At 38.0% G+C, this 26,930-nt stretch overlaps 1 protein-coding gene across 5 annotated transcripts in view; it reads left to right on the top strand.

The window, feature by feature from the left end:
* The window catches only part of LOC308412922 (contactin-associated protein-like 4), a 126,700-nt gene that overhangs the window by 52,055 nt on the left and 47,715 nt on the right, over window positions 1-26,930 (top strand). For 4 of the 5 annotated variants that reach the window (XM_080907618.1, XM_080907617.1, XM_080907619.1 and 1 more), the window contains 8 exons: window positions 8,823-9,016; window positions 13,922-14,069; window positions 16,499-16,705; window positions 20,783-20,958; window positions 21,095-21,241; window positions 23,863-24,130; window positions 25,451-25,600; window positions 25,893-26,064. In XM_080907618.1, coding sequence (XP_080763744.1) covers window positions 8,823-9,016; window positions 13,922-14,069; window positions 16,499-16,705; window positions 20,783-20,958; window positions 21,095-21,241; window positions 23,863-24,130; window positions 25,451-25,600; window positions 25,893-26,064 — 1,462 coding nt within the window. Of the gene's footprint in view, window positions 1-8,822; window positions 9,017-13,921; window positions 14,070-14,103; window positions 14,684-16,498; window positions 16,706-20,782; window positions 20,959-21,094; window positions 21,242-23,862; window positions 24,131-25,450; window positions 25,601-25,892; window positions 26,065-26,930 lie in introns of those variants that run through there. The other variant, XM_080907621.1, reaches the window with a different exon arrangement.

Genomic DNA, 26,930 nt, shown 5'->3' with positions numbered 1-26,930 from the left:
AATTTTGCATATTATTAAGTAAATTCAGCAAGTAATTTTTAGGTTTGGCTAACTCAACTTGTTTAACAAACCAACATGATTTACCTTGACCTCCACAAGCATAATTAAGTTTATTCAACCTAATATTAATTTAAAATTTCTGGTAAAATTAAGTTGAGAAATTACATTAGTTGAGTTACACCAACGAACTTTTTTACATATATCCTATTCACAATTATCCATGCCAATTAGTTTAGGTTTCTATAGTAGCTTTTCTAAAAATCACACAAAGCCATTTCACTTATTCCAATTGATTATTTTATTACAAAACATTTTCAAAGTAATACACTTCTGTGTCAATACAACATAAATGAAACATTACAGCAGCCCTTTAATTATAAATGACTAAAAAAAAAAAGTACTTCATGTACATTAACATTAACATAAATTGGTATCAACTTGTTCAACTTGTCGCAGAATCAAGGAAATGACAAAAGATTTTAATGTTCAACAACAGAACAATCCAAAGCTAAGATTATATGTATTACAAACTTTTCTCAAAACTACACTCATCTGGGACTGCATACAAAAACGTAAGAGGCACATCGGAATACTACAGTCCAATTCACATTCGTTTCATGACAGAAGTTTGCACTTAACAGACATTACCCGTGGACTGGTTTAAGCCCATCAAGTTCCAGAAATACCTCTAGAGTGTTCTTTACTTGTTTTGGGTAGCTCAGATTGAGAGTGTATATAAGCCCCATCATTAAGGCACACACTCTGGGCACATCAAGGTCTTCCAGGACTGCTGTTCCTTCAATCACAATTTTAGCGACAGCTTTGAGAGACACTGCTGCACGTCTGGTGACTACAATCTTTACCACTTCTTCTGGGAACTGTTGTTCACCATCCTGGCAAGTAGGTAGTTTAAATGGAAACATGTCAGCATTTTATGTGCCATTTAAAAATAAAACACAAAAGAATGCGAGATTCACCTACCAGCTGTTCTCTGAAGAGATCCTCTTCCTTCTCTTTCAGATACACCTTCAGGCAACGGATTGCGACCTCTCTCTTCATTTCCACCGAACTCTGGAGAATAAAAAAAGCAAAACAAAACTTAAACTTACAGTTTATTAGGTGAAAAGTCAAAACTATTACATTTATGTGACTTGCATTGTGCCAAATATTGATTTTAAATATGTTTTTAAAAGAAATAAAGATTTAATCTTTGTAACTTCAATTTAAACTGTTACACACTGGCCTGCTTTAAATGCCCACTTTGCTAGCAATAGGATAAAGTGACTAAAAGTAAATGTAACCTAAATTTCATCAACAGCACAATTGTGCTTTTGATGAATAGGACCTGAATCAGAGAATGACATGAACTATAACTGTAACTGTAACAACTAATTCATCAATACACCTGCGAGGTACATTATATATACTTTCCAGTTTTAGTAGTAGGTGGGCTAAATGTTTCTCAATTAAATTAGGCAATTCCCCAATTTCTTCATCCTCTTCATTTGCTACATCTTCACACAATGGATTTTCATTATGTTCCTCAAGAGGATCATCTCCTGCATTCAAACGACTGACACACCGCTGTATCAGCTCAGGCTTGAAGTCATCCAATGAGTGAGGAGTGTGTTTTCGGTTCCTATGAGAAGCATATGTTCAAATGAGCAGTTACAATCCCAGTACAGGCAAGGCATAAACAGTCCACCATGGCTATGTTTAAGCCTGTAATGCTTTAAGAGCTCATTCCTTCTTGATGTTTCAAACTTGCAAATTTTGCAAGTCCAATGCATTTTGAAATTTACTGCAACCTTTTGTAATGCAAAGAATTATTGAAGCTTTTGAGTTAACAAGCTATTTTAAGTATAAAACCTTCTCTAAAACACTACAATGCAACACTGAAAAAGATTAATCATAAAGACTGAACAAAATTGAATTTTAAAATTGACATCTACAGACTGCAGTTTAAACTTGTAATAAGGTGTCAAATCCAAATGTGCAAGAGAAATTTCTTTTAAACTATTTAAATACCACTGTGGACATGCCACAATCCCACACTTTACATTATGCTTACAATTACAGAAAGCAAATGCAAGTCGTATGCACACACACACACACACACACACACACACACACACACACACACACACACACACACACACACACACACACACACACACACACACACACACACACACACAATATTGTTTTTTGGGGTTTTTTTGCCAGGTCAACCAACTTTAATCTCAGGCAGAATTCCCAGTCGAGCTTAGAACATCAACACAATTGATAGAAATACTTTTAGTCAGGGATAAATTCACCACATTTTACTCTGTCAGTAATTAGTTACCTCACCCGAGACCATCTTGTGGAAACACGAATTTACTCTGACACCATGATAAAAATGCAGGCAGCTACTGACCGGTTAATTTGAACATATACGGGTTCAAATTGAACATGCTCTGCTGTCGACATAGTCTATCAGCTAACCAAATGTACCCTGACAAGTGACATGTTTTAATTGTATCTGTACTCTTTTATTTGTGAGGAACGTTTGCTAGCTAAAAGAAACGGCTAGCTAAACTTAAAAAAACAACAACAACTATACTCTGCTAAATTACGATTAAAACCATCAAATTTCAGTTTTTTTTAAATATGACATTTTAGAGTGTACAAATATAACTTGTAATTCATCTATTTAGAATTCAGTACTTACTTAACTCACCGAACACAGTCGAGGGCAAACACACCTCTTCTCCCACGAAGCCACAAGAATCCAGAAACTGTTGCGCACGATACGAACATATGCTACGGGGTTGCCCTTGTCTGTCTGAATGGTCTCAATTCAAACAGGAAGGATGTTGAAACTCATTTTTACATGTTACACAAACTTAATATTTTCTGTTGTTGATTGATGACAAAAGTATTTTATTCAATATACTCAAACATTTAAGTTAAGGAGCTGTTTTTTAATTTTTGTGTTGCACTGACTTCTAACATTGATTATTCAACTCACTAAAACGTGTACATGTAGGCAACTTACTTTTTTTAGCAGAAAAATGCTTTTTTGTTAAGTTCTACCGACAAACACAACGAATATTTTTTAGAGTGTATGACTGAGACTCTTGTCTTCTGATTTATAGCATCTTCTGACCATCAACTTGTGGCAGAGCTGTTGTTTTGTGGGGAAGTGCAAAGTGCAAGTTCTCTGGTATCCATTTGATTAAATGAGTATTCCTAACAAGTAGTTGTGAAGTGTATAAATGTGCAAAATGTAAAATTCAATTCAATGTGTTGATTTTCTAGGACAGCAACTGTTGTGCTTCAGCTGGTTTTACACTTTATGTCAAACTGTATCTTTGTATCATTGTTTCTTTAGGTGTTGGAACTGATTTATAATTCATGACTACATAGATAGAAGTGAAGAACATTTCAGTGCTTTGAATCTCTGTTGGTTTGAATCAAGTTGAAAATAAGTACATATTTAAAAAACATATCCTGGTGTTGTTATGCTAGTTTTACCAATGGTTTGTATTCTGTTTGTACAGTTTACAGTGCTCCATCTTTTATGGAGACAGGGTTGTTTTATCTGACAGGACATAGTAAATCTTTGCAGCGTCTCTTTGTCTCAGTTTTGTCTCTGATCTCTTTCTCTTTGCCTCCACAGCATTATCAACACGAGTAAAGGTCAGGAGTGTCTGCCCCTCACAGTTCTGCTGTCACTGGACATGTCTGAGTCAAGTGCTTATTAGCTTTGGCCTTTAGCTCTTTTAAGACCAGCTTCCAGCAGCCACAATACTAGTTCTTTTAGATTTCTGCTGGGCCTGGTGCCACACACATTTGGTTCTTATTGAACATATTAAAACCAAAATGATGAATGGTGGCACTAATGTTTACAACTGCCACATGTCTACAGTTGTACACTTGTAGGTTTCCCCCCTTGACTATTCATTTATCATGTATTCATTTATTTTCTTACATTTAGTATATTTTTAATTTACTTTTGAAAATGGCATGGGCTTGAATCACATGTGACATGTCTTGTGGAGATCTGGAAGTATGGTGAGTCTATAAAGCACATTTATTTAGAAATGACACTGCTCAGTGTCCTGGAAAAGCTTAGCAATGCCTGCATGCTGGAAGAAAGGCTTCAGTTGACTGATGAATGCAAATTCTGTCTCAGTTCTGGGAAAATTCTTGACAATTCAGTCAAACTGTTGGGCCATGAAAGTCTGCACACCCAAGCTAACTATCCTTTGTAGACTGTCAAGATGGCTTATGACCTTCTTGTTGCTGGTACTATGGGAATTTGGGCAGCCCAGACTGTAAATCCCAACTCACTGACTCTGCCTAGCAGTTCGATGGAAACAGCTTGTACACGGAACAAGCTCAGTACAGTAACGTGACAGTAACGTGACAATTTGAAGTACCAAATGCATAATTACACATAATTATCATCAGTCAATAGAATCAAACTTTTTAATCGCACAATCATCTTCAAAATAAAGAAGTTGTCTGTCTCTTGAACTCAAGTAATGCAAAGTAATGAGTAACTATGGTTAAACATGTTTCCAAAAATATTTAGGGTCAATTACAATAATCTCTGTTTTGTCTGATTTTAGAAGGAGTTCATCCAGGTCTTTATGTTATTTGGACAAGACAGTTTCTCTAATTGATTTCTGCCAGCTGCCTTTGTACGCAAGTGTAAGTGGGTGTAAATGTGCACCCAAATGCAGAAGGTCAGAGTTCAGAATACAAATAAAGATATTTATCAAGGATGATTAAATTCTAAGGGAAACAAAAAAAAAAGTACACGAAGATTACAAGGGTCACTAGAAGCCAGAGGAGTCCAAGGAATGCACTACAGGAACAAACGAGAAACAAATGCGCAGACTACACAATGCAACACAGCAAAGAATAGATGCAAACTGAGGGCTTAAATACAAAATAGGTAATCAGGAAGATGGGATGCAGAAGGATAATTAGACTCCACTGAAACTAATCATGGATGACAAAAAAAAAAAAAACCCCAGGAAAAAGACACAGAAAATAACAGCTACTGTGTACCAGTAAAACAGGAAGTAACTTAACAGGACAACATCTGACACAGAGATGCAAATTTAACAAGAAACAGGGAAACTCAAGGAATTAAATATAAACTATAAATCTGACCATAAACAGAAATTTAATGACAAAAACTACAATTTAAAGACTAAACAGAGAATGTAATCATGAGGAAACTAGCCAGGGAATACCAGCTACATAAAAAGAAAACAAAACTCAAAAAGAAGTCAAAACAGCAAAAAAACAAAACAAAGTCCAAGTATTAATATATAATAACTCAAAACTCGGGCAAAATAACTCAGGGTCCATGACAGAGAAAAGCTTTCTGGTGTTTCGAGTTACAAATGGCATCCAACTGTGATTACTACCTCTACACCATCAAATGTGCAGAATTTCCTCCTCGATTTTCTTTATAGTATTAGTAGTTGTGTACATTTAAAGCGTCTCATCATGTGGGACACCTGTTTACCTGCTCACATTGTGCGGATCTTTTCTGCTTGGCTGCAGAAATTTGGTCCACAGAATCAAAAAAGTAAATAATGAAACAATTAGATTTAAAGTGAGATACTGTTTATGGTAACTGTGATTAGTGTTACAATAATTCCATAGGAAATAAATGTGCATCATGACAAAGACCTCTGAAGTGATGAAAAGTGTGTGCGCGTGTGTGCTCAGTGGGGCTCGGGTCAGCACTCTCCACTTTCAGAATTGACCATCTGGTGTTTGAGCTCTGAGGCATCTCTTTGGCCTGACACAGCACTTTTGCACACTCGCACACAAACACAGATTCTGGCTTCTTCTTTCTCTCCTAACTGTTGTCACTGCATCAGAAAACACAGATACATTTAATTACAATAAGCTGGTGTATTTCCAATCAATAGCTTACACCACCACCACTTATAGTGACAGTGTTTTGGAGTGAGACACAGTGCTGCTAGCCAAATGAAGAACAAAACTAAATGTGTATATAATGTTTGAATAAAATAACTTTTTCAAAGCTCTGCCTTTTGTTTGGTTTGCTTTTCCTTTTTCAACCTATTGATCTAGAAAACATCTAATCAATATGCTACCACACCGCTCTTTATTGGTGATGTGTAATACGGAAAAGGAACCTGCACAGCTGCTGTAAAACTAATCAATGCTTGGCACCACAACCCTTTATTGATGATATTTTATATAGCAACGGATGCAGTCTTGCAGGCAAACTTAAAAACTAATCAATAGCTCACACCACAGCTTCTTAGCACTGCAATATTTGGGGACAGGATACAAATGGTCTGGCAACTCTTCAGTGTATAGAACTGCATCCTCTTATTGGCGATGCTTTTTCTGAGAAATGATAATAGAGACTTCACAGCAATGTGCGGTTGTTTGTAAAGGGCAAAATATCGTAGCAGTGAGGTTAAAAAAGACGCAAGACATTTTCAAGCTTGGATTGTACCCCCTATTGCGTGTGCAGCTGCCGAGAAGGCATTTAAAGACAGTGCTACACAAAGACTAGTGCAATGGATGATAAGCCTGTTGGATTTGATTGATTTGATTCAGACAAAATATCTCAACCTCTGCATGGGTTACCGCTGGATTTTGTTAAGACATGCACATGCCTCTCAAGATGAACTGCATTAACTTTAGTGATAACGTCACTGTTACAGCCCTAGCAGGGCCTCCTCTTGATATTGGCTTTGTGTGGGTGTGGTGTTCTCTCTCTGTCTCCGCCTCTCTTTCTCCTCCCACCCCTCTGTCCCTCTTTCACTCTGCCCTCTCTCCACGACACACCTGCTGTTCATTACCCTCGTTTGGCACCTGGACCCAGCCAGCAATCACCTCTCGGAGATAATATGGGCTGGGGATGAACTGTGTGTGGGGGGATTTTCCCTTGTGGCTCTACACTGTCTTTCTAGGTGTTGGAAAGGTCCCACTGCATATTTGTCCTGTCCGTGGTTTTATGTTGAGTGAGTAGACGGGCCTGTGGGCCCCGGAAGTGTCTCCCCGTGGTGAGGAGTTAAGTGGGAAGTGCCTCCTTTATTTGTTTGGTAGTTTTTTTCCTTCGTTGCTGCGACTGCTTCCTTTGCTTCTTTGGCATTATTGGTAAAACGGCTTTGCCAGCTCTTTAGGTTAAGATTATTTGTAATAAAGCCATATTATGTGCTGAACACCTCTGTCTGGTTTCCTTTTCATTCCGTTCCGTTGCCATTTGTTACCGGTCCCCACACTCACACCCCTAGACCTCCTTCGTGGGGACGTCACAGTCACAAAATTTTGTAATAATAATGATAATAACTACGGTAATAGTAGCATCATTAGACAGATTAGACAGACAATTTAAACAAGCAAAATAAATATCACAATATTTAAAGATAAACACCTTCATTTGGAAATCATGGCATAGTTTAAAAAAATGTTATCATCATATTTTGTTTACATGCATAATGACTTATATAAATTTAAGGGTGGTTGTTGAGTACCCTGCTAATGTTATTATTAGGTAATCAGCTTAAATTATTTAAGTAGATTTGGATGCTGGCCTTTTAGCTGGTGCACTAAATTGCAAGTATTATTTGAAACTATGTTATTTGCATAATGCTTTTTGTGAATTGTTTATTGCCCAAATCTTAATGCCTTTCTTATTAAGTCAGGGTGGAGCAATGACAACAGCTGCATTAGTCGTCATTTTCTATGTGTAAAGGTATGAGAAGTAACAATTAGTGTTACATTCACATTTGCAAAGGTTAATATAAGCTTCTAACATAGCTCCTGCAGGTTTGCGTTCATTAAAGTGTTTCTTTGTTTGTTTTTTTACATTTTTGGTTTAGTTTGAAGCAGCAAGTTTTTCAGTTCAAGACGACACAATCACAATTTCCTCCTACGGGAGACAATAAAGCAACCTAATTGTAATTACATTTAATGGGTTTTTTATAAGATAACATTCTATATCTATTCAGATTTAATATCCGGTACAGTTATACTGTGTGTATGACAATAAAGTACCACATTGCACTCCATTTGTTATCGTACATTATTAGAAATGGGGAGTCGTGATTTATGGTTTACTTGCATATGTGTGTGTGTGTGTGTGTGTGTGTGTGTGTGTGTACGGTTAGAAAGTAAGTGTGAAGGTAAGGATATCTGCAAAACAACTCACCCAAGGACAAACGAGAGACACAAATGAAAAACTTTAAAGTCTGAAAGTGAAAGTTTGTAACTCTGAAAAAAGGCTTTGTTTTTACTCTTCTTTTGATTTATAAAGACCAAAGAGACTTGTGATGAAATTCCAACATGTATTGAGTTTAAATGGCTATTAAGAAACATTCTCTGTAATAAAGGAGCAGCAGTCTGAGGTCCTTAACCCATTTAAATGACATTTTCTGCACTGAAAATAACAAGTTATCTGTTTGAGTAAAATAAGTTAAGAACAACCTAGAAACCGTGTGTTCAGCCACTGCACAGAAATTAGTTTTAAACTGCTGACAGTATTTTTTACAATGCATTTGTGCGTCTGGAACAACTAAACATGACTTAAAGGTCAAGCTATTCTTTAATCTGTCATGTTCTCACACACTGACACACAAACACAGATGTATATACACAGACACAGATGTATACACACACACACACACACACACACACACACACACACACACACACACACACACACACACACACACACACAGAAGAAAGTTTATTACTTTCTACACCTCAAAGGTTGAAATGTAATAAAGTTCTTTCAATCTTTTGTTTTTATCATTTTTGTGTCTCTGCAGGAGCTGGAGGTTGGTCACCTATTATTTCAGACCGATATCAGTGGCTCGAGGTTGACTTGGGTGAGCGGACCAAGATCACAGCTGTCGCCACACAGGGCCGGTATGGCAGCTCTGATTGGCTAACGTCTTACCTGCTGATGTTCAGTGACACGGGGCACAACTGGAGGCAGTACAGACAGGAGGACAGTATTGGGGTGAGTCCACAGAGCAATAGTAGTCCCAAAACAACAAACTGAAGACTATAGAAGTGTTTTAATGATTTTAATAATTTAAACAGGTATAACGAAAGCTTATATGGCAAAAATACCTTTAAAACTACACAAGTAGAAATGTACAAGCGTCATTACACTGAAAAAATAATCCTATTGATTGCAGCTAATTTTCCTGGACCACTACAGTCATACTTAGAGACGATTTGGTGTTTCGTAGAGCTGATTTGCACAAATCAGTCAGTCCTGCAGAGATAATCACAGTCATCAGAAGCCCTTTGACTCCTCATTAATAATGGATGAACCAATGAAAGGGCTCTGCTGACTATGCTGACCTGTTGCCAAAACACTTAAGCTGCTGTTGACGGACACAAGTGAGACAAGGAGACCGAGGCTGTGCAATTTAATCTAAAGGCTTTCTGAATGCTAAACTGAAGAAAACTACAACTTTGTTTTAAATTCAATTCAAGGACGTCTTTACATATGCACATATTCAGTCTCACCTGTCCTTTCACTTGATGTACGGTATGGACATGAGGGTGACTTTAAAAACTTCAAAGGATGTTATAATAGTTGGATTGTTTTCTGTATTCGATTTTTGAATAGAAATTACATGTTTGTGATACTTGCACACTACAAACATCACACAGTTTTTAGCTTCCTTCAGTCTCCATTATAAGCTAAGTAACACAGCTACTGGCTATAGTTTTATACTTTACTTTTTAACTTCTTTCTACAAGGTTCAGAAGCTGCGTCTCTTGCCTGACTGCTTTGAACATTAAATAAAATACTGCAGTCTTTGGGATAAATAAATCCCAGCTATAGGAATGGTAATGCTACATAAATCACACATTTTATATTAGTTTAAATCTTGACTGTCAATGAGTCAGTTGCTTCTTTAGGACTGAAGAAGCAGTGAGGCATTCCCTCATAGCACATTGCTTCGATGTTTTCCCTTTGCAAGTGTCTTGTCAGACTTGCAGTTGCACTTGAAAATATGGGTCAGTATCAGAGGGATACTCAGTAGTTTTCAGTTTTTGTGATCTGTAAAAACACAGGAAAAAATCCTGTAAGAACAGTGAGCCCATTGTAAATATGTCTCCAGTGGCTTTAATGTCAAATCCAGTAGTCTAGTACACATGCAAAATATGGTATACTGCTCCACTGTGAGCATGACCATTTATCCGGGGTGAAGCCGCATTTGTTACAGTGCTGCAGAGAGAAGCTTTCGATTAGGAGTCGAGCCGTGGCAATTTCCTCCTGTGAAAAGAATTGAGTTAATCTCGGTGCTGAGGATCTTCTGTGAGAGAGAGCAGAGGACAGCTCTTCACAGCTTAAAAACATGTTGATCTGATGCTCTACATAAACTCTGCACAATCCCAGTCACATTTCAAAGTGTTTCTGAACTTTTGTGAGTTAGTCAGCCGGGCTTAGAGAGCTTGTCAGAGAAAAAGTTGATGACAAAGCAGCCGGATCAACCACACCACTTCTTGGTGCTGCTTTTTCTGGCAGGGTTGTATCTTTCTTTCCATGAGAAAGGGAAACTAAGGGGAAGATATTAAAATTGTATCATTGTTCCCGGAGGCACATAGGGTAAGCACGGCAAGTAACTCTACAAAGTAAGACAGTGGGTACTCAAAAAGAGAGACAAGGAAAAAAGCAGAAAAAACCCAGAAGACAAAGAGAAGAAATTAGACTTGGACCCAAATGAGAACTAAACAGCCCATTATCATTCCCAACGCGTATCATTGTCACACCTCTAGGCATCTCATAGTGATGCAAAAGGTACCCTTCCTCGTCTGTTTGAAACATTCTGGGTTCTCAATTGACTCCAATATAAACCCGCTCGTGGCGGTAAGAGATGCTTAGAGCACAGGATCCAGCTGTCCATTCCAACACAAACGCATCAAAGTATTTCTGATAATTCAACAATAAAATAGCTTCGTGTTGGGGCCATCACGTAGTGTTTTCCAAACTGATTCAGGATCTGAAAGTGAACAGATTTAACGTACATAATGCTTTGTTAGGTTTATTATTTTCTATTTCACAAGTAAAACACATTTATAGATTCATTCCAACTCGCTCTCATTCCCAACAGGTAAAATACAGACGACTGTGGCAAGTCCTCTGTATTTTACCTGTTGGGATGAGAACGTGTTAGATACTCGAGAGACAATGACAGTCACCTTCCTTTGGCAGCTTTCTCTCTTGTCTTGGCTCTTTTGTATAAATAAAATTATATGAATCAAGAGTTTTAAGCTGTCTTGAGTAAATGATAGAAAGCCCATTCATATAAGTTAATAATAATAATAATAATAATAATAATAATAATAATATATAATTGTACACCTAACAGATATTTACAGTTGCCTAACATAGGGGCAGTCTTAGTGCACCTGTCCATGTCAAGTGAATGAACAATGCAAGACAGAAAACTGAGTGTTTGTGTCCAAGGACTCTTCCAGGGCTTTCTCTTCTCTGACTGTTAAAGTAAATGAGATGCTGCTCAATCCACGAAGTCTGGGCTTTGCTGGGCTGAATGCTCTTCTGGTTCATCAGCTGAGATGAAAAAACTGCGTTCAGCTGCTTGGTCTAAAAATAAGGCCTCCTCATAACCCAAGCATACACAGCTCCTAGGGTCCACTGAACAGTACTGTCAGTTCACATATGCTGCTAATTTTATATACTATAATATGATGGTGTGCTTGCTGGAATCGTGTATCAGTGTGTGTGTGTGTGTGTGTGTGTGTGTGTGTGTGTGTGTGTGTGTGTGTGTGTGTGTGTGTGTGTGTGTGTGTGTGTGTGTGTGTGTGTGTGTAGCACTGCAGCCAATTTGTTCCTTTTAGCGGAAACAACAGAGGAAGCTTTTATTTTAAAAACATGAGCAGTATCCAGGCACAACCATACAGATATATACACTACTAAAGTTACACATCATTCTTCTTTTCACCATATAAGCAGATCCAACTCTCCTAAGTTAATGAGTTAATTAGGTGTATAAGCTTTTTTTTCAGTAGTGCGGGAGCCAGTTAACCTGCGTGTCAACTTCACAGGATGCATGTAATTATGATAGATTGCCAGATGGAATGGCTGTAAAAAAATAAAATAAATAAAATAAACCAAATTAAGCCATTTGTCACCCAGCCCGGAGTAAGAAGGAAACAATTTTCTGTTCACATTTTTAAAGGCAGGGTGTTTATTGTTAATCCAAAGCAACATCAGAGCAAAATACCATTAAGTTTTTTTTATTTGTTCATTTCCTCAGTTTTGTGTGAAAAATCCAATCATCATTTGAGTGATTGAAATGAAATTTTATACAGACAGTTGTGGTTATGGAAGTGATGAACTATTATGGAAATTTTGATGAGACAAGTGTCATCATTGCACAAAGACGGTGCAAGTTCTCAGACTCAGATGTTCCAGAAACATTTATTGGGTCTTGGCACCAGGCTACAGGTTTTACAGTTTATATTTTCACTGCAGTTCTAAGGATCTCTTCAACACTATGCATTTTTGTACTTAAATCAGATACCTGATGCTTAATGCGGTGTGTCTTTTAGTTACATACAGCCCACCTTTATAACCTTTATACTCGGTGAAATGCTCTGAAGTCAATGGGAGACAGGGTACAGGGAAGAGACCCTGGATTTAATTTCCCCCTAAATTCCACCAAATGTGATCTTGCCTGAGCTGTCAGGTGGACTAGAGGTTAGGATTCATACTGTGTGGGTGATTTGTGTCTTGATTTCTAACTATACCTATTAAAACTTCAGGCCAAAAACATATCTTAAAGAAATACTTCGTTTGAATCTTACTTTGTTCAATGCATCTGTTGCACCTAGAAGTTTTGTCATTATGATAGATATTATGTCATTTGTCACTGTAAGCATGTTAGCATGCTGATGTTAGCCTTTTGTTCATGGTCACAATTGTGTCAGCAGAGGAGGCTGTTGACTTAGTCTTGTTAAAATGATTGATATTCACTGTATTTGCACACCTGTATTATTATATGCTAATGCTCTTTGGTGATGATGGATGCAGATATACCCAGAGATGCACTGCAAATGTTGCATACCAGATTTAAAACAGTAAAAGTAGTCACCTAGTGGTCTATATCAGCGGTCCCCAACCCCTGGGCCTCGGACCGGTACCGGTCCGTGAGTCGTTTGGTACCGGGCCGCGAGAGTTGAGGCTCAGGTGTGAAATGTATGGTTTTCAGGGTTTTTATCGGTTTTCAGCGTTATTTTGTTATCGTTTTTATCGTTAACTCTGTTTTCCTGGGTCTTTTCACGTGTGTTATGAATAAATCTTCTTTTTTTCGGTACCGGTACTAGTTTTATTTTGTTGTATTTATCCGCGACACCTTAAAGGCCGGTCCGTGAAAATAATGTCGGGCATAAACCGGTCCGTGGCGCAAAAAAAGTTGGGGACCGCTGGTCTGTATAACAAAGTAAAAGTGGGAGCTGACTCCCAATCGCACAAAGCAATTCAAAATCCAAACCATTGTAAGAGTGTTTACACAGCAGACTGATACACAGGAAGAGAGAAGAGAGTCCCTGTGGCGAACCAAGCAGCAAAGATGCAGTCTAGAATTCCAAAAAGAAACTTTCATTAAAGCATGGAAAAGCAAAAGCCAAAACTATGCAATAAAAGACGTAACTCAGATTTAGGAGTTGAGTAATATGTATATGTATAATTTTTATATATGTGCAGAAAGTAAATAGTTAATGCTACAAAAATCTGCCGTGAAAATGAACAAAAAGGATAAGCCAAACTGAAGGGGATGTAAACAGAAACCACAGAGACCAATCAATCTATATGCTGAAAAGTAAATTACAGCTTTTTCATGTAAGAATAGTGCAGCACATGATCTTTTGTCTGTGATTTTAGTCTTTTCCAGGTAACAGTAACGCAGACAGTGTGGTCCACTACAAGCTGCAGCAGCCGGCGATCGCCCGCTTTATCCGTCTCATTCCTCTGGACTGGAATCCAAACGGTCGGATTGGACTCCGGCTGGAGACCTATGGATGTCCTTACAGTAAGTCGTATATTCTTTACTAGACAAATGAAAATCTTTACAGATTTGTAAGGAGATCAAATCAGATTCAGATCAAATAACTTTATTCATTCATTTTAATACTTTCTCTCTTAATTGTATTAAAGAATTGAAGCTTTCTAAGACGACATAACAAAACTACACAGGTCCAAAGTTTTTAACTCAAATAACCAAGTAAGTGAAATGAGTAAGTGTACAAAGCAGAAATATAAAACTAATGTAATTAGAATCGCTCGGGCCCCTTTGGAGGTGGGGTGCCCCCGGCCTCTCGGCCTGGGGCTCGGTCACTCAGGCACAGCTGGGGGCCGGCGGAGCTCACGGGCGCGTCACTGCAACTCCCCCTGACTTCTGCTCCGCGGCTGCTGGGTGAGCCCTCATCTGGGACTCTCCTCAGCTCTTACTGGAACAGTGGCGCGGCTGCCCCTCTGTTGGTCTTCCATGGTCTCTTGTGTTCTGGGGGCCTCTGGATGTCTGGAGTTTTGATCTCCTCCATACCCGCTTCACACCCTGGAGGACGGGGCTGTGGCCCCCCCACACTCCCTAGCAGATCATTACATGGAGAAACCTTTGGAATGCAAGCATGCTGATCCACACAGGTATGCACACATGGGTATTCACAGACGCGGACTAAAGCTTTCTTGGCTGCTACCTCAAAGCACACTGTGCGCTGTCTATCTTGCGTGCTGCACAATATCGTTTATTATTTAGTAAATATTGATATCTATGACTAGCTAGTTTATTGTGATGGTGCTTTGTTATCTCTATTATTATGTTGCTCTTTGTTGTTTGCTGTCTCCTCTGTTTGTTTTTTTTGTTTGTTTGTTTTTTTTTTTTCTCCATACAGGTGACCCAGGAGTTCTTTTTTTTTTTTCTCTCTCTCTCTCTCTCTTCCCCCCCCTTCTCACCGTCTCTTCTCCCCTTTGGTTTTCTTTCTTTCTCTCCCCCTCTTTCTCTCATTCATTCCCCCTGTCCTATTTATTAAAAAAAAACAAAAAAAACAAAAACAAAGGATGAACTGAAGCTCTGCCATCACGTAATGTCGCATACTGCTGTTTCTGATGTCATTTAAAGAAAAAAAAAAAAAAAAAAAAAAGAATTGTAAGAATAGGGATCATTTATAAAACACTAGCAGAGCCACTTAGCATTATTAGATTATTGATATATTCTAAGTTATTTATTCACTGTGTGTTAAAGCTATGTTTAATCATATCCAAGGGCTATAAATTTATCACAGTTATTAAAAGAAACTTAAGTAAAAGTAACAAAGATAAATTAGTGGAATGACTGAAAAGAAGGTTTTCAAAAGAAATGAAATGCAAAGTTTTTTCTAGCCTCTAATTAACAAGAAATATTGTGGCATTTTTAATAATGTATCTTCAATAAAAAAAATTCTATTTGGCTTCAAAAAGTTTTTTCACCATTACTCTAAGTATGTGTTGTTCTGTATCCTCTGAATACTTCAACTTTTCTTGTTTTCTAAGTTTCACGCTTCATTATGTCGCGTCGTGTTCTTGGTTTTTATTATTTTTACAACCAAGATGTTAGCACATCAATTATCACCCTTCTTGATATTGTAACATTTTGTTGTGTGTGTGTGTTTTTTAAATACACCATGGCGCCTAAAGCCTGCCAGCTATTGTTTCCCTCGCTCATGTTTTTAATTTTCACCTCTGTAATCAACCTCGACAACCATCCATTTCACGCGTTCCTCAAGCCAGAAAACATACTGTGATAACAATTTAGTTGGCTCTACTTTTCGCTTTGCAGATTTCACAGATTAACTGAATGAATTAAAGTGATAGCAAGCCCACATCACACAACTTAGTTTTCAGCCATGCGTGTAACTTTTGCAGCTTCACATTTCAAAACACAGATTTTTTCTCTGAATAAACGTCAAGTATCTCACAGTTTCTTTAGTGGATATATCCGCTGTTTGCATTGAAAACAAAAATTACCACATGTCACTTCTGCTTTCACAGCTTAACTACTTTAGTCATGCTGACAGTTAAATGTGTAGAGTATACAAACCTTTTGGGGAAAAGGCTGTTTTATACATCTGTTTTTAAAAAAAAAAATACAAGGTGGTGAATTTTCTTGTAAGTTATCTTGTTACAAAGTAGTTGCATTCAGCCTTTTTTACATGTCAGCAAGTGATACACTTGCATTTTTGTGTTACCCTCGTAAGATTGTGTGTAATGCATACATTTAAAACACATCATTTCTTATTGGCTAGTAAAATGTGAGGGCTATATTCCTTAACAGTGAAAGAACAATCACAGTTTGAGCTGGTCAAGTCAGGTGCATGATTATAGTTGAGCTTATGTCTCGATCTGATTGCTCCCTTCCTTTACAGCACTGACTTCTGAACATAAAGTCCTGAGTTCTCTACTGATGTTTTCGTTCATTTTCAGCCTCTGATGTGGTTAGCTTTGATGGTGGCAGCAGCGGTCTGTTGTACTGGTTGACTTCTGGGCTTAAGCGGACATCCAGAGATGTTGTCACTCTGAAGTTTAAAGCCCTGAGGAATTCTGGGACACTGCTGCAGGCAGAGGGACAGGAAGGACTCAGCCTCAGTCTGGAGTTAGAGAGAGGAAAGCTACTACTGCTGCTGAGACAAGGTAAATACACAGATCTATTAACTGATATCAAGAACATTTACATCCGTTAATAATATACTTGGGTATGGCTGAGATTTCAGTATGAATGCTATTTTCATCAGCTGAAAAGTTGATAGAAAATAATACTGTAAAGTCTTTAAAATAAGAAGCACGTTGAGATAAGTTGTTAACCAGAGCTACAGAAATATAACTGAATTGGAAGTATCAAAACCAAGAACACCTTTATTATATGAAAAGTTTACTGCCTTATATTGTTATGTTTCACATTTAAATTTCTTTAAATTTAAAATATGTTCCAATCTGACAGCTTATGTCTAAACAACGATTTAATAAGATAGAAAGTATTTTTATATTTGTAAGTCACTTGTTTGTGTTAGTGCAGAACATCTGTTTAAAGGTTGAGGACAATATAAAAACCACTAAAATTACTAAGATTGGCTTTCGGTGGATCAGATCGATGGCATGTATACTGGCACCTGATTGGTTTAAATCTTGGCTCCAAATTCTGCTTTTGCGTCTCTGTCTAGTTACAGCCATGATGGATGGCTCCCGTTCAGTGTAGCATGTGTTAGGGCTGGACTGTGCGAGAGTTGATGCACGGCGTGTGTGTGTGTGTGTGTGTGTGTGTGTGTGTGTGTGTGTGTGTGTGTGTGTGTGTGTGTGTGTGTGTGTGTCTCATCGGGAAGCCCATCTGGTTGCTGAAGTACGTTATCCATCTATCAGTCTTCTGTCTCTTGCTCCATTTCACGAACCTCTGAACATCTTTCCCTTTTCCATTAGCAGCTAAATACACCTTTGTGTCCATGAGCTTATCCTTAAATATGTCAGCGCTTTTTTTAACAGACAAAAGGAATAACCTTGCAGCCAATTAAATTAAAAACTAGCATAATTTCAAAACCGTGTACTCAAATTTCTTGCATACACAAGTGTAATCCATTGTGATAGGACAGTAATTCTCACTCTCACCTATTGGCAATTTAGAATCATCAGTTAACCTAACCCTACTAAGTGCATGTCTTTGGACTATGAGTTAAAACAAACAAGAGTACTCAGAGAGAAACCACACAAACACAGAGAGAAACACCCCAGCCAGGTGGATTCAAACTTGCTGTGAGACAAGAGTTTTAACCACTGCACCACCATGCTGCCTGGTGGGTGTTTGCAGTCCTTTAATTATCTAAGGTAATAAAGTAGACGTGTGATGGACTTTCCTCACTGGGGTGTTAATGACAGGTCCTGGGAGAACACCAAGCTATATAAAGTTATCCAGCCCCTCCACCTGGGCTCCATTTTTGCTATGACGATGGAAGCGTTTCTCCTGTTTCCTGATATTTCTCACAATGATCACCTCGGCCTACAGGTGTTCAGCTCAAGATTGTTCTTCTTACACCAGAAAGGCAGGTGGTTGATCTCATCCCACTAGGCAGATTCATCATTACTTGAGATCACAGCCAAGTATGCTGTCAGCATACTTAAGTAACAGCCGACACAGGAAACAGCAACACTGTTCTGGAAAACAGAATTGAAATTTCTGTCATAACCAGTGTTGGTCAGTTACTTGAAAATAGTAATTAGTTACTAATTACTGATTACTTCTCCAAGAAAGTAATCCTGTTACTTTACTGATTACTTATTTTCAAAAGTAATTACTTTATGACTTAGTTACTTTTTAAAAACATGATACACAACCTGAATACTTAATAAAGCAATAGATCCTTCACCCCATCCTATTTTTTCTGCATATTTCATGATTTAAAATGATATGATATGATGATAAAATTGAATTAATCAAAAAGTCTGTTTTTTAAAAACAGACTTTTTATCTCTTAAACAGACTTAAAAACATTTAATCAAAATACTACTAATATTCTAGATATTAGGCCATATTTACCTAAAAAATACTAAAGAAACAGATTTCCCCAGATTCTCTCCCACTTTACTCAGATCAGCTTGTTGTTGTGTTTGTGACAGTCCAAACATTTGCCAAATGGGAAGTACTCTCTGGCAGGCCAGCGATGCAACTGCAACACTGATAACAAGGTTGAACGGTGTTTCCCTTGTCTCTTCTTCACAGTTTTAATTTTCATCTATAAATACCACACCGATATACGGAGATGTTTTCAGCCTCTAGTTATAAATACAGTCTAGGAGTCCGTTTACAGGCATTTGAAAGATTATTTTAACATTTGTGACTGCTGTTCACGATTTATTATTACTGCTGCTTTATATTTATCTACTATAAACCTGTAAATACCATATAAAGATGTGGCTTTGACTGAACTCAGTTCAGTCTTTGTCTCTTACTTTTGTCAGTTTAGGAAAACAAACATAGTGATTGTTCTTTTTTCAAGCTCCAGTACATGATGTGAGCTGTAAGACATCTTTTTAACATGTTTGGATACTTGTTAATCCCTTTAACACAGAAGGACAGATTCACAGAAACTCCAAAATACTGCCAGCAGATGACGTTAGAATATGTATGGACCATTTGCACCCTGTAATGACTGGCCAAGTCCTCTCGACTCACTTTTAAACCCCATGAGAGTTTCCTAATACCTTACCAGGCTGATAACTATTTGGTATCCCAAAGTTTGCAAAATATGTTTCGAGTCAAATACATTGACAGCTGCTCCTGAAGAAAAACATCTTCCTGCATAATAAGGTACAGTCAACAACACATCATATAGACTTAGTCTGCAGCAAGTGTTCAGCAAATGCTGTGAAAAAGAGGTAAACACATCCTGTCTGACCCTCTTAGTCATTAATAAAATATGCCATAGTCATTTTTTTTCAGTTATTTATCCAAAGATTTTCCTTGCTCTTATTCATCACCACAGCCTGATTTTCTGGGCTTCATGTTGATATGTCACACAATGAAACATAATGCGTATAGTGACGTTTACTTTTTTTTTAAGACTCCATGACCTTTCTTCTTTGCCTCCATCACCCTACCCTTTGAATTTTTTATATCTGGTGACCTGGTCCTTGTTAATATTTGCTGTGTGCATTCTTGCTCCCATCAGGAAGTAACCTATTGATTTCTGATGACCCCTGCATCACAGTTTAAATAAAAATGGAGCTCAAAACATTTAAGAATAGCATAGAATTTTGCAGCATGATTTTTCTTACTTTCTTCAAAAATTCAACGCATTGGTAGTCATCATCTACTTGTGCATTCTTTTTGCTGCTTTAGAAAAAATATATCTTATTTTGTTACCCCTCATGAGCTCTGTACTGCTAAAAAAGGGAGAGGAGATAAGGATGGGATGGGAGTCACAGTGAAAAGGGAAGAAAAAGTAACAAATAATGGAAGAGAGGGCAAGACTGTATTTATTAAAATTCCTTTATTTTCTCTTTGTTTGCCCTTTCGTCTTTCATAGTGATGCCAGTTTTCTCTTGTTATTCAAGCTTCAATCAAATCATCTGTCACACTCTATCATAAGGTCCTCTTCCTCTCCTTCTTGCTGCTCACAACATAATAAGGGCTGCATTAATCAATGCCTATAAAGAGAACCTATTTGTCTTTAAGCCGTGCCATCCTTCCTCTTATATTGATTGAGCTGTCTCTTTCTATTTGTCCAGACTGTAATAAAAAGACTCATTCCAATAGTTGCATTAACAGGACAGACAAAGCATCAGAGCTTGTCTTCTTTTTTTCTCCAAACTTTGTGTTTCTCTCTCTGAAGTTGGAATTGTCTGTCTCTAAACTGTTTCTTATACATTTTTAATGACTGACCGTGTTCAGCTCTTTCTAATGTTTCTCCTCTCAGCAGAAAGTTTCTCTCGCAGTTCTTTGGGGGATGCAAAAAATCTATCCACTAATTAAGACCTGGTGGTGCTCTTCTATGATTAATTTATTTCTCACCATGTTTCCACTGTGGTTTTTTAGATTAGGCATTATTATGAGTTTGGCATTAGACGCTAGTATGCAGATATATTCAGGAGACATCATGGAGAATAGAGGTTCATACAGACCTTTGTATGAACCTCTCAGTGGGATCCTGAGTAAAACGGTCAAATCAGAAATAATCCTTGTCCTCCTAAGTGCTGTTTTGTTTTCCTTGACCCCTTTTACAGGCAGGACTTCATCCACTGAACCCCAGCGCCTTGTTTCCCTTGGCAGCCTGTTGGATGATCAGCACTGGCATCATGTAGCAGTGGAGCGGCGTGGCTCTCACCTAAACCTCACTGTGGATAAACACACAGAGAGGGTTCAAATCCCTGCAGAATTCAGCCACTGGAGCATTGAACAGGTATTTTCAAATACAGAAAGGGTTAAATTTAGCTTCTACCTTTTGTGCAAACAAAAGTGCAGAAGATGAGTTGCAGATATTATGTTTCCTTCTTTTAAAATAATCAGTTTATTTGTGTATCATTGTTTTCATACAGCTGAGTTTGGGGGCAGTTCAGAGTGAAGTCTCTCAGAAACCAGTAACCTCCAAGAAGAACTTCAACGGGTGCCTGGAAAATCTGCTGTATAATGGACACAACCTGATAGAACTAGCTAAAAACAAAAAACAACAAGTTACTATTTCGGTAAGTAATTTTAACCTGTGTAACACAATTTAAACACAACCTGACTTTTTTAATGATTTGGGGGTTTTTTTCTCCTTCATCAGATGGTTCAGTGAAAACTGTATTTTGTTTTTAAGAAAAGGACTTTAAGAAAGGGGGAAAAAACTGAAAACATGCATGTTGGCTTCTCCCCATAAAAGCAAGGAATAGGTTTTTATAATAAAAACATTTGAAGAGCCCATGGTAGAGTGTGCATTGTGTAGTAAATCAAAAAAGGTGCTCACCTGCAGAAAAACTGTAATGAAAGAAAAGGAAATGTAAAAAATGTTGTCCCCCAAAAAACATTTCGGGCTCTTGTTTTTCACCAATTTCATACAGGCACACTGCAGACTGGGGCCTGCAAGATTTGCATGTATGTTAAATGATCCTTTAAGGCACTGCAGTGTTTGTGTTTATACATCATGTAGTGAACACCAGGTTTCTGTTTTTGAGGCCATTTTAGTGGCTTTATTCAACTGTAGAGACAAATATCAAAGATAAAAGTAAGGACATTACGTCAACAGTTCTACCAACCAAACTGAAGACTTAGAGTGTTAAGAGCATTTGCATCAGTCTGCACCATAACCAGCTGACATTAGTCCAAGTCTTTAACAGTGAGCTATGCATAGAACTATGGACCCTGCATGACAGCTCCCTTCCCAGCAGCTGTGGCTTTCACAGGTTCAGCCCACTAGTGTTGCTTCTGCCAGCCAAGTAAGAATTAGAGCACACCTGAAAAAAAGCTACCCTTGACCTAATTTTGTCTTTCTTTAAACTATGAATAATTTAAACCTGCTGAAATGTTTAAAGAAATAGAATCGTTTTATTATCTTTTTAATACATTGATATAATCACATTTCATTGAAACTAAGGTGAAAAGTGTCAGTTATGCGATGTGTCTGCTATCATGTCATTATGACCATCCAAATACCATTTTACTGTTTATTTTCAAAGTGTGTTCAGCAGATTCATTTCTGCTGTTAAAATGATGAAAGGCTTTATAGACAGCTCTCTTAAGGTCGTACCACAACATTTTAGTCAGGTTGAGGTCATTGTGTTCTCAGGTTCATTTTCTTGGTGCATGACCAGAAAGCAGAGTTCATGGTTGACTTTATGATCCAACAAGCCCAAATCATCACCTCCACCAACATGCTTGACAGATGGTATGAGGTGTTTGTGCTAATATGCTTTGTTGTGTCTTTGCAAAATGTGCATTATGGCCACACATCTCCCCTTTGGTCCCCTTCGATGATGATTAATTAATTCATTAATTTGATTAGGCTGCAATCTATGGTTATGGAACTTCTAACGACATATTCCTGCATTTTGCATTTTTGTTAAATAAATACTGTCATGTTGCAATATGCGGGGCACTCTTCATCTGAGGTTGTCTTCACGTGATTTTGAGACTTACAAAGGATTAGTAGTTTAGCAGATTTTTAAAATTATGTCCTGATATGTAAACCTTTAAAATTAAAAAGGGTTTACTTTCTTTTTGAATTGAATTTGAATTTGAATTTTTTTTTTCCATAACTGTAAATTTAGGTTATCCTTAAATTTTCAAGCTTTGTAAGCTGTGCTGGTTGAACTATATGCTTGTGCTGCTCTTAAGGACCTACTAAGCTGGTTAATGAAGCCAAGACAAAGCAGTGTTGTGTGGTTAGACTCACTTATGCCTCGTCATTGTGGGAGTTATGGCCTTTAGAGTTTTTTGCATTTGCAATGAGTGGATCAAGCTCATCTGGGAGCTGTGAAGCGCTTGTGATGAAGTAATATGTGCTCTCTCATTACAGTATAGGGCCAAACAGCAGAAAGAAACATGAATTCTTGGTAAACAGGTTCAAAGATTTACACGCATGGCTGAAGATTTGAGTGGTCCTGCAGCTCTTAAGGTACTAACTGCAAAGCTGTGGTCTAATCTGCTACAGGCACTAAATGGGTCTTCTTACAGCTCTTTGAGGAGACAATAATAAGAAGAAAATAAGAGTGTAAATGGAGGAAGAATGGTGTGCCGATGCTGAAGGCTTTTGAGGGTTTTTAAGGTAACTTTACTTTGTGTTGTGCAGCAGCAAAGCCCACTCCAACATGAATAATTGTACATCACTTTAACTGCACCACAAAGGGCTTTTAGATGTCATCTGTGTTTCCAGAGCAATGTAAAGATAGCAGACTGAAATTCCCAGCAGAGAGTCAGGACTATAATAAATTACTGCCGCAGCTTTAGCGGTGAACCCCGCGTCATTACCACTACTCAAAACAATGGACTGTAACAGAGATGTCAGATATTGCAGTACTGGCCATGCTCTATGCTCTCTTCATTTTATTTCCTTTTTTTTTTTTAATCTCTTTTACCTCCACACTAGGTGACTTTGGCATTTTAGAGTTTGCTTTTCTAATCTTATCCTAAGCTCTGCTGTTATCATTATGGTAATACCAATGTCCTCTTTAAGGAGACTTGCTGATGAGATCACGGAGACATGAGGTCAGATCAGCACACCCTCTGTAGCTGATTAATATTCATGTTTTATGTTGTTTTATCTCTATAGTATCTTTTTTTCTGTCACACCTCCTCTTTCTCTCCACTCTGCGTGTTTCCCTCTCAGGGCAATGTCACCTTTTCGTGTGCTGAGCCAGTTTCTGTTGCGGTGACGTTCACTGGGCCTGAGAGCTTCCTTCAGTTACCGGGGACTACAATGTCTTCATCAGGGGGCGTATCTATAGGCTTTCAGTTCAGGACTTGGAATAAGAAGGGGCTTCTGCTTAGTTTTGAACTCCCTCAACAAGGAGGCGTGGCCTGGTTGTACCTGAGTGAGGCCAGACTCCAACTACAGATCCATAAAAGCGGCAGGGCGCTGCTGGAGCTCAGTGCAGGTCAGTCTAAAGCAAATCCCAAGCACCTTCAGATCCACAGATCAACTGTAAAGTTGCTAGAACCGATCACACGAATGTCAAATCATTATTTTTCCACACTCACTGCACTTTGAAGAGCAGTGAGCTATGACTTCTGTCCATCTAATTTCAAGTATTTAGACTTAAACTTCATATCAGTAAAAAGACATGAAATGACCAGATACCTTGAAGAATAATAATCCCTACCCAGTTCTAGCACAATAAATATAACAATCATTGTTTTTCACACAGATTTATTTATTTATTTTGTTATATCCTGTAACAATGGTAGGTAATTGTGATCAGTGGGCGATGCATGGCTGGCATGTAGTTTCTAGGGTTACAGTGACAAATGTGCAGTGTGATCAACACAAGGACACAACTGTAGCAGAACGTCTCCAGACACTGCTTAGCTGTATTTATCTTGTTCATTACTAGTCACACAAAACAAGTTACAGGGAAAAAGGAAACAATGTGAACAGAAGGTGAGTCGCATTGATCAGACGTCAGTGTTGATATACAAATGTTTGCTGTTTTAATTTAGGTTTTGGAAAAGCAATTAAGACAGACAAAAGTATCCTTCAACAGCCTGACCTATTAATGGCACATGGAGAAAAAAGATCATCTCAGTTCATGTAGAAACATAAGCCAATCTTTTTCTGACAAATATTTTTGCATTTCATGCTTTGAAATGTTTAGATGTAATATTTATGCTCTGCATTGTCCTAATTTTTAAACCTCTGGTCACTCAGCAATGTTACAAACAGCAAATGGCATTGTAGGATGATTAGGATGTCTTCTTGAGCAAAGAAGTGCAAGTAAGGAAAACAGTGGAGATAATGAGATATTGATTTATTCCCTTAACTCCTAATAACATACAGATCCACAGGGCTGGCACAGTGCCGTCTGTACTTGATACAAGTCGATCACTCAGAGGATGTAGGAAGTGGGAAGCTCACTTGCTGCAATCAATGTGTTAGATACGGCCCTTCCCCTCTGTGGCACATGTGAAGTGATGAGCAAGGAAACAATCAGTTTATAACATTATGTTTTATAAAAAGAAATGATTTACAAGCTGTTTCCAAGAAGAAAAGTGGTATATATCTAAATTAGGTGTATTTGTGTAGTAGACGGTGTATGATAGGATATATAATTTGGTCATTGCTACCCACGCTTGGTTTCCATGTGGGGGAAAAAAGTGTTCCCAACATCTGTTGAAGGTTTTAATGGCTCGATGTGCAACCATGGCACACGGGAAAGATTTTATTTTCAGCGGTGTGTTAATGGATGTTTGCTTTCCAGGTGCTTCTCTGAATGACGGTCAGTGGCATTCAGTGGAGCTGAATTCCAGACAAGGTCGTCTAACCATCACAGTGGATAAAGAGGAAAGAGACAGCTCTCAAGCCAGCCCATCGTTTCCTGTCACTGTAGAGAGTCACCTCTTCTTCGGCGGTAAGACACAGTTCAGCTGTGTCATTCCCTGCAATTATACCCATTCAAGCATCAGTGAGCATAAAATGTAGAAACTTTGTAATAAACCAAAAAATATATAGAATTCTCTGTCCACAGTGCATTAGTTAGTCAGTTACAGTCACAGTTTGCATCACAATACAGCAATGTTTTAGGGGGGTTTTCCACATACAATACACATCTCAGTTCATCTCTACAAATCTGTTGTATTTGTTTTTTGGTGCACTTTTATTTTATTAACTCTTGCCATCTGCTGTGATTCTCTTCTGTTCAGGTTGTCCTGTTGAAGATGGCAGTCAGAAGTGCAGAAACCTGTTTAGTGTCTTCCAGGGCTGCATGCGTTTGTTTACTGTGGACAATCAAAACCTGGACCTGATTAAGGTGCAGGAAAAGCAACTTGGAAACTACAGCAACCTGCAGATTGACATTTGTGGAATCATTGACAGGTCAGTTTTCAAAAACTCTGCTTTTGTTAAGGCACATTAGTGTTTTCTCTTAGCTCTGACGCAGCCCTCTGATATTTAGCAGAGATATGAAAAATGATAATCTGGAAATATTTATGTCAGAGTGCAGTCTGTTACAAGTACAGCAGTTATTCATAGAATAAATCATCGTGAAGCTTTGGTGTACAAATTGCAAGCTGTCCAAAATTGCAGTGCTGACAGTGACATTTTCTGGTAGGAATAGGGACCAAAATGTTCTATTTCAAAATAATTCTGTCTGATTTTACCCCACAAAGATTGTTGTCCATTGCATCTTAACTGTGTTGCCTTCATAACCACTTTCCTGGCAAGAATATCAGGTAAAAGCCAACCATGGAAAGTTTTAGTAGTTTGGTAAAAATGTATTTTAAAAACATAATACTGTCTCCCCCCTTTTTTTTTTTTTTTTTTTTACAACCAATGTGGCATGACACATTGTTCTTTTAAATTCCACTTCAAAGTATTATGTACTTACATACTTGCATGATTAGAAGAAAAAATACTAAGACTGACTCAAACCTTTTCCTTAGCAGTTTGTTTAGCTGAGATAGGCTCAAAGAATTGGAATCTGTATTACTATAATATGGGTACCACTGGCCTATTTAAATCTTAGGAACACATTATGTTTTCTATACCACATATAAGTATAACTGCATGAGATTTTGTACTTATACCAGAGGTGTGATTTGAACCCTCAAGGTCTTATGTCAATTGCTTCTTGAGTCAGTTAAGTCTGTGAGGATTAAGTGATTAGGCCTTAGTGATTAGACTTTAGGTGGAGATGGGACTGGGCCAGTGTTTGGTTGGAATGTAGGAGCAACTGAGCAACA

This window comes from Rhamphochromis sp. 'chilingali', assembly GCF_963969265.1.
Source record: "Rhamphochromis sp. 'chilingali' genome assembly, chromosome: 16".
NCBI classification, from domain to species: Eukaryota; Metazoa; Chordata; class Actinopteri; order Cichliformes; family Cichlidae; genus Rhamphochromis; species Rhamphochromis sp. 'chilingali'.
Note: the sequence above shows the minus strand (reverse complement) of the source record. Positions and strands in the feature narration are given on the sequence as shown.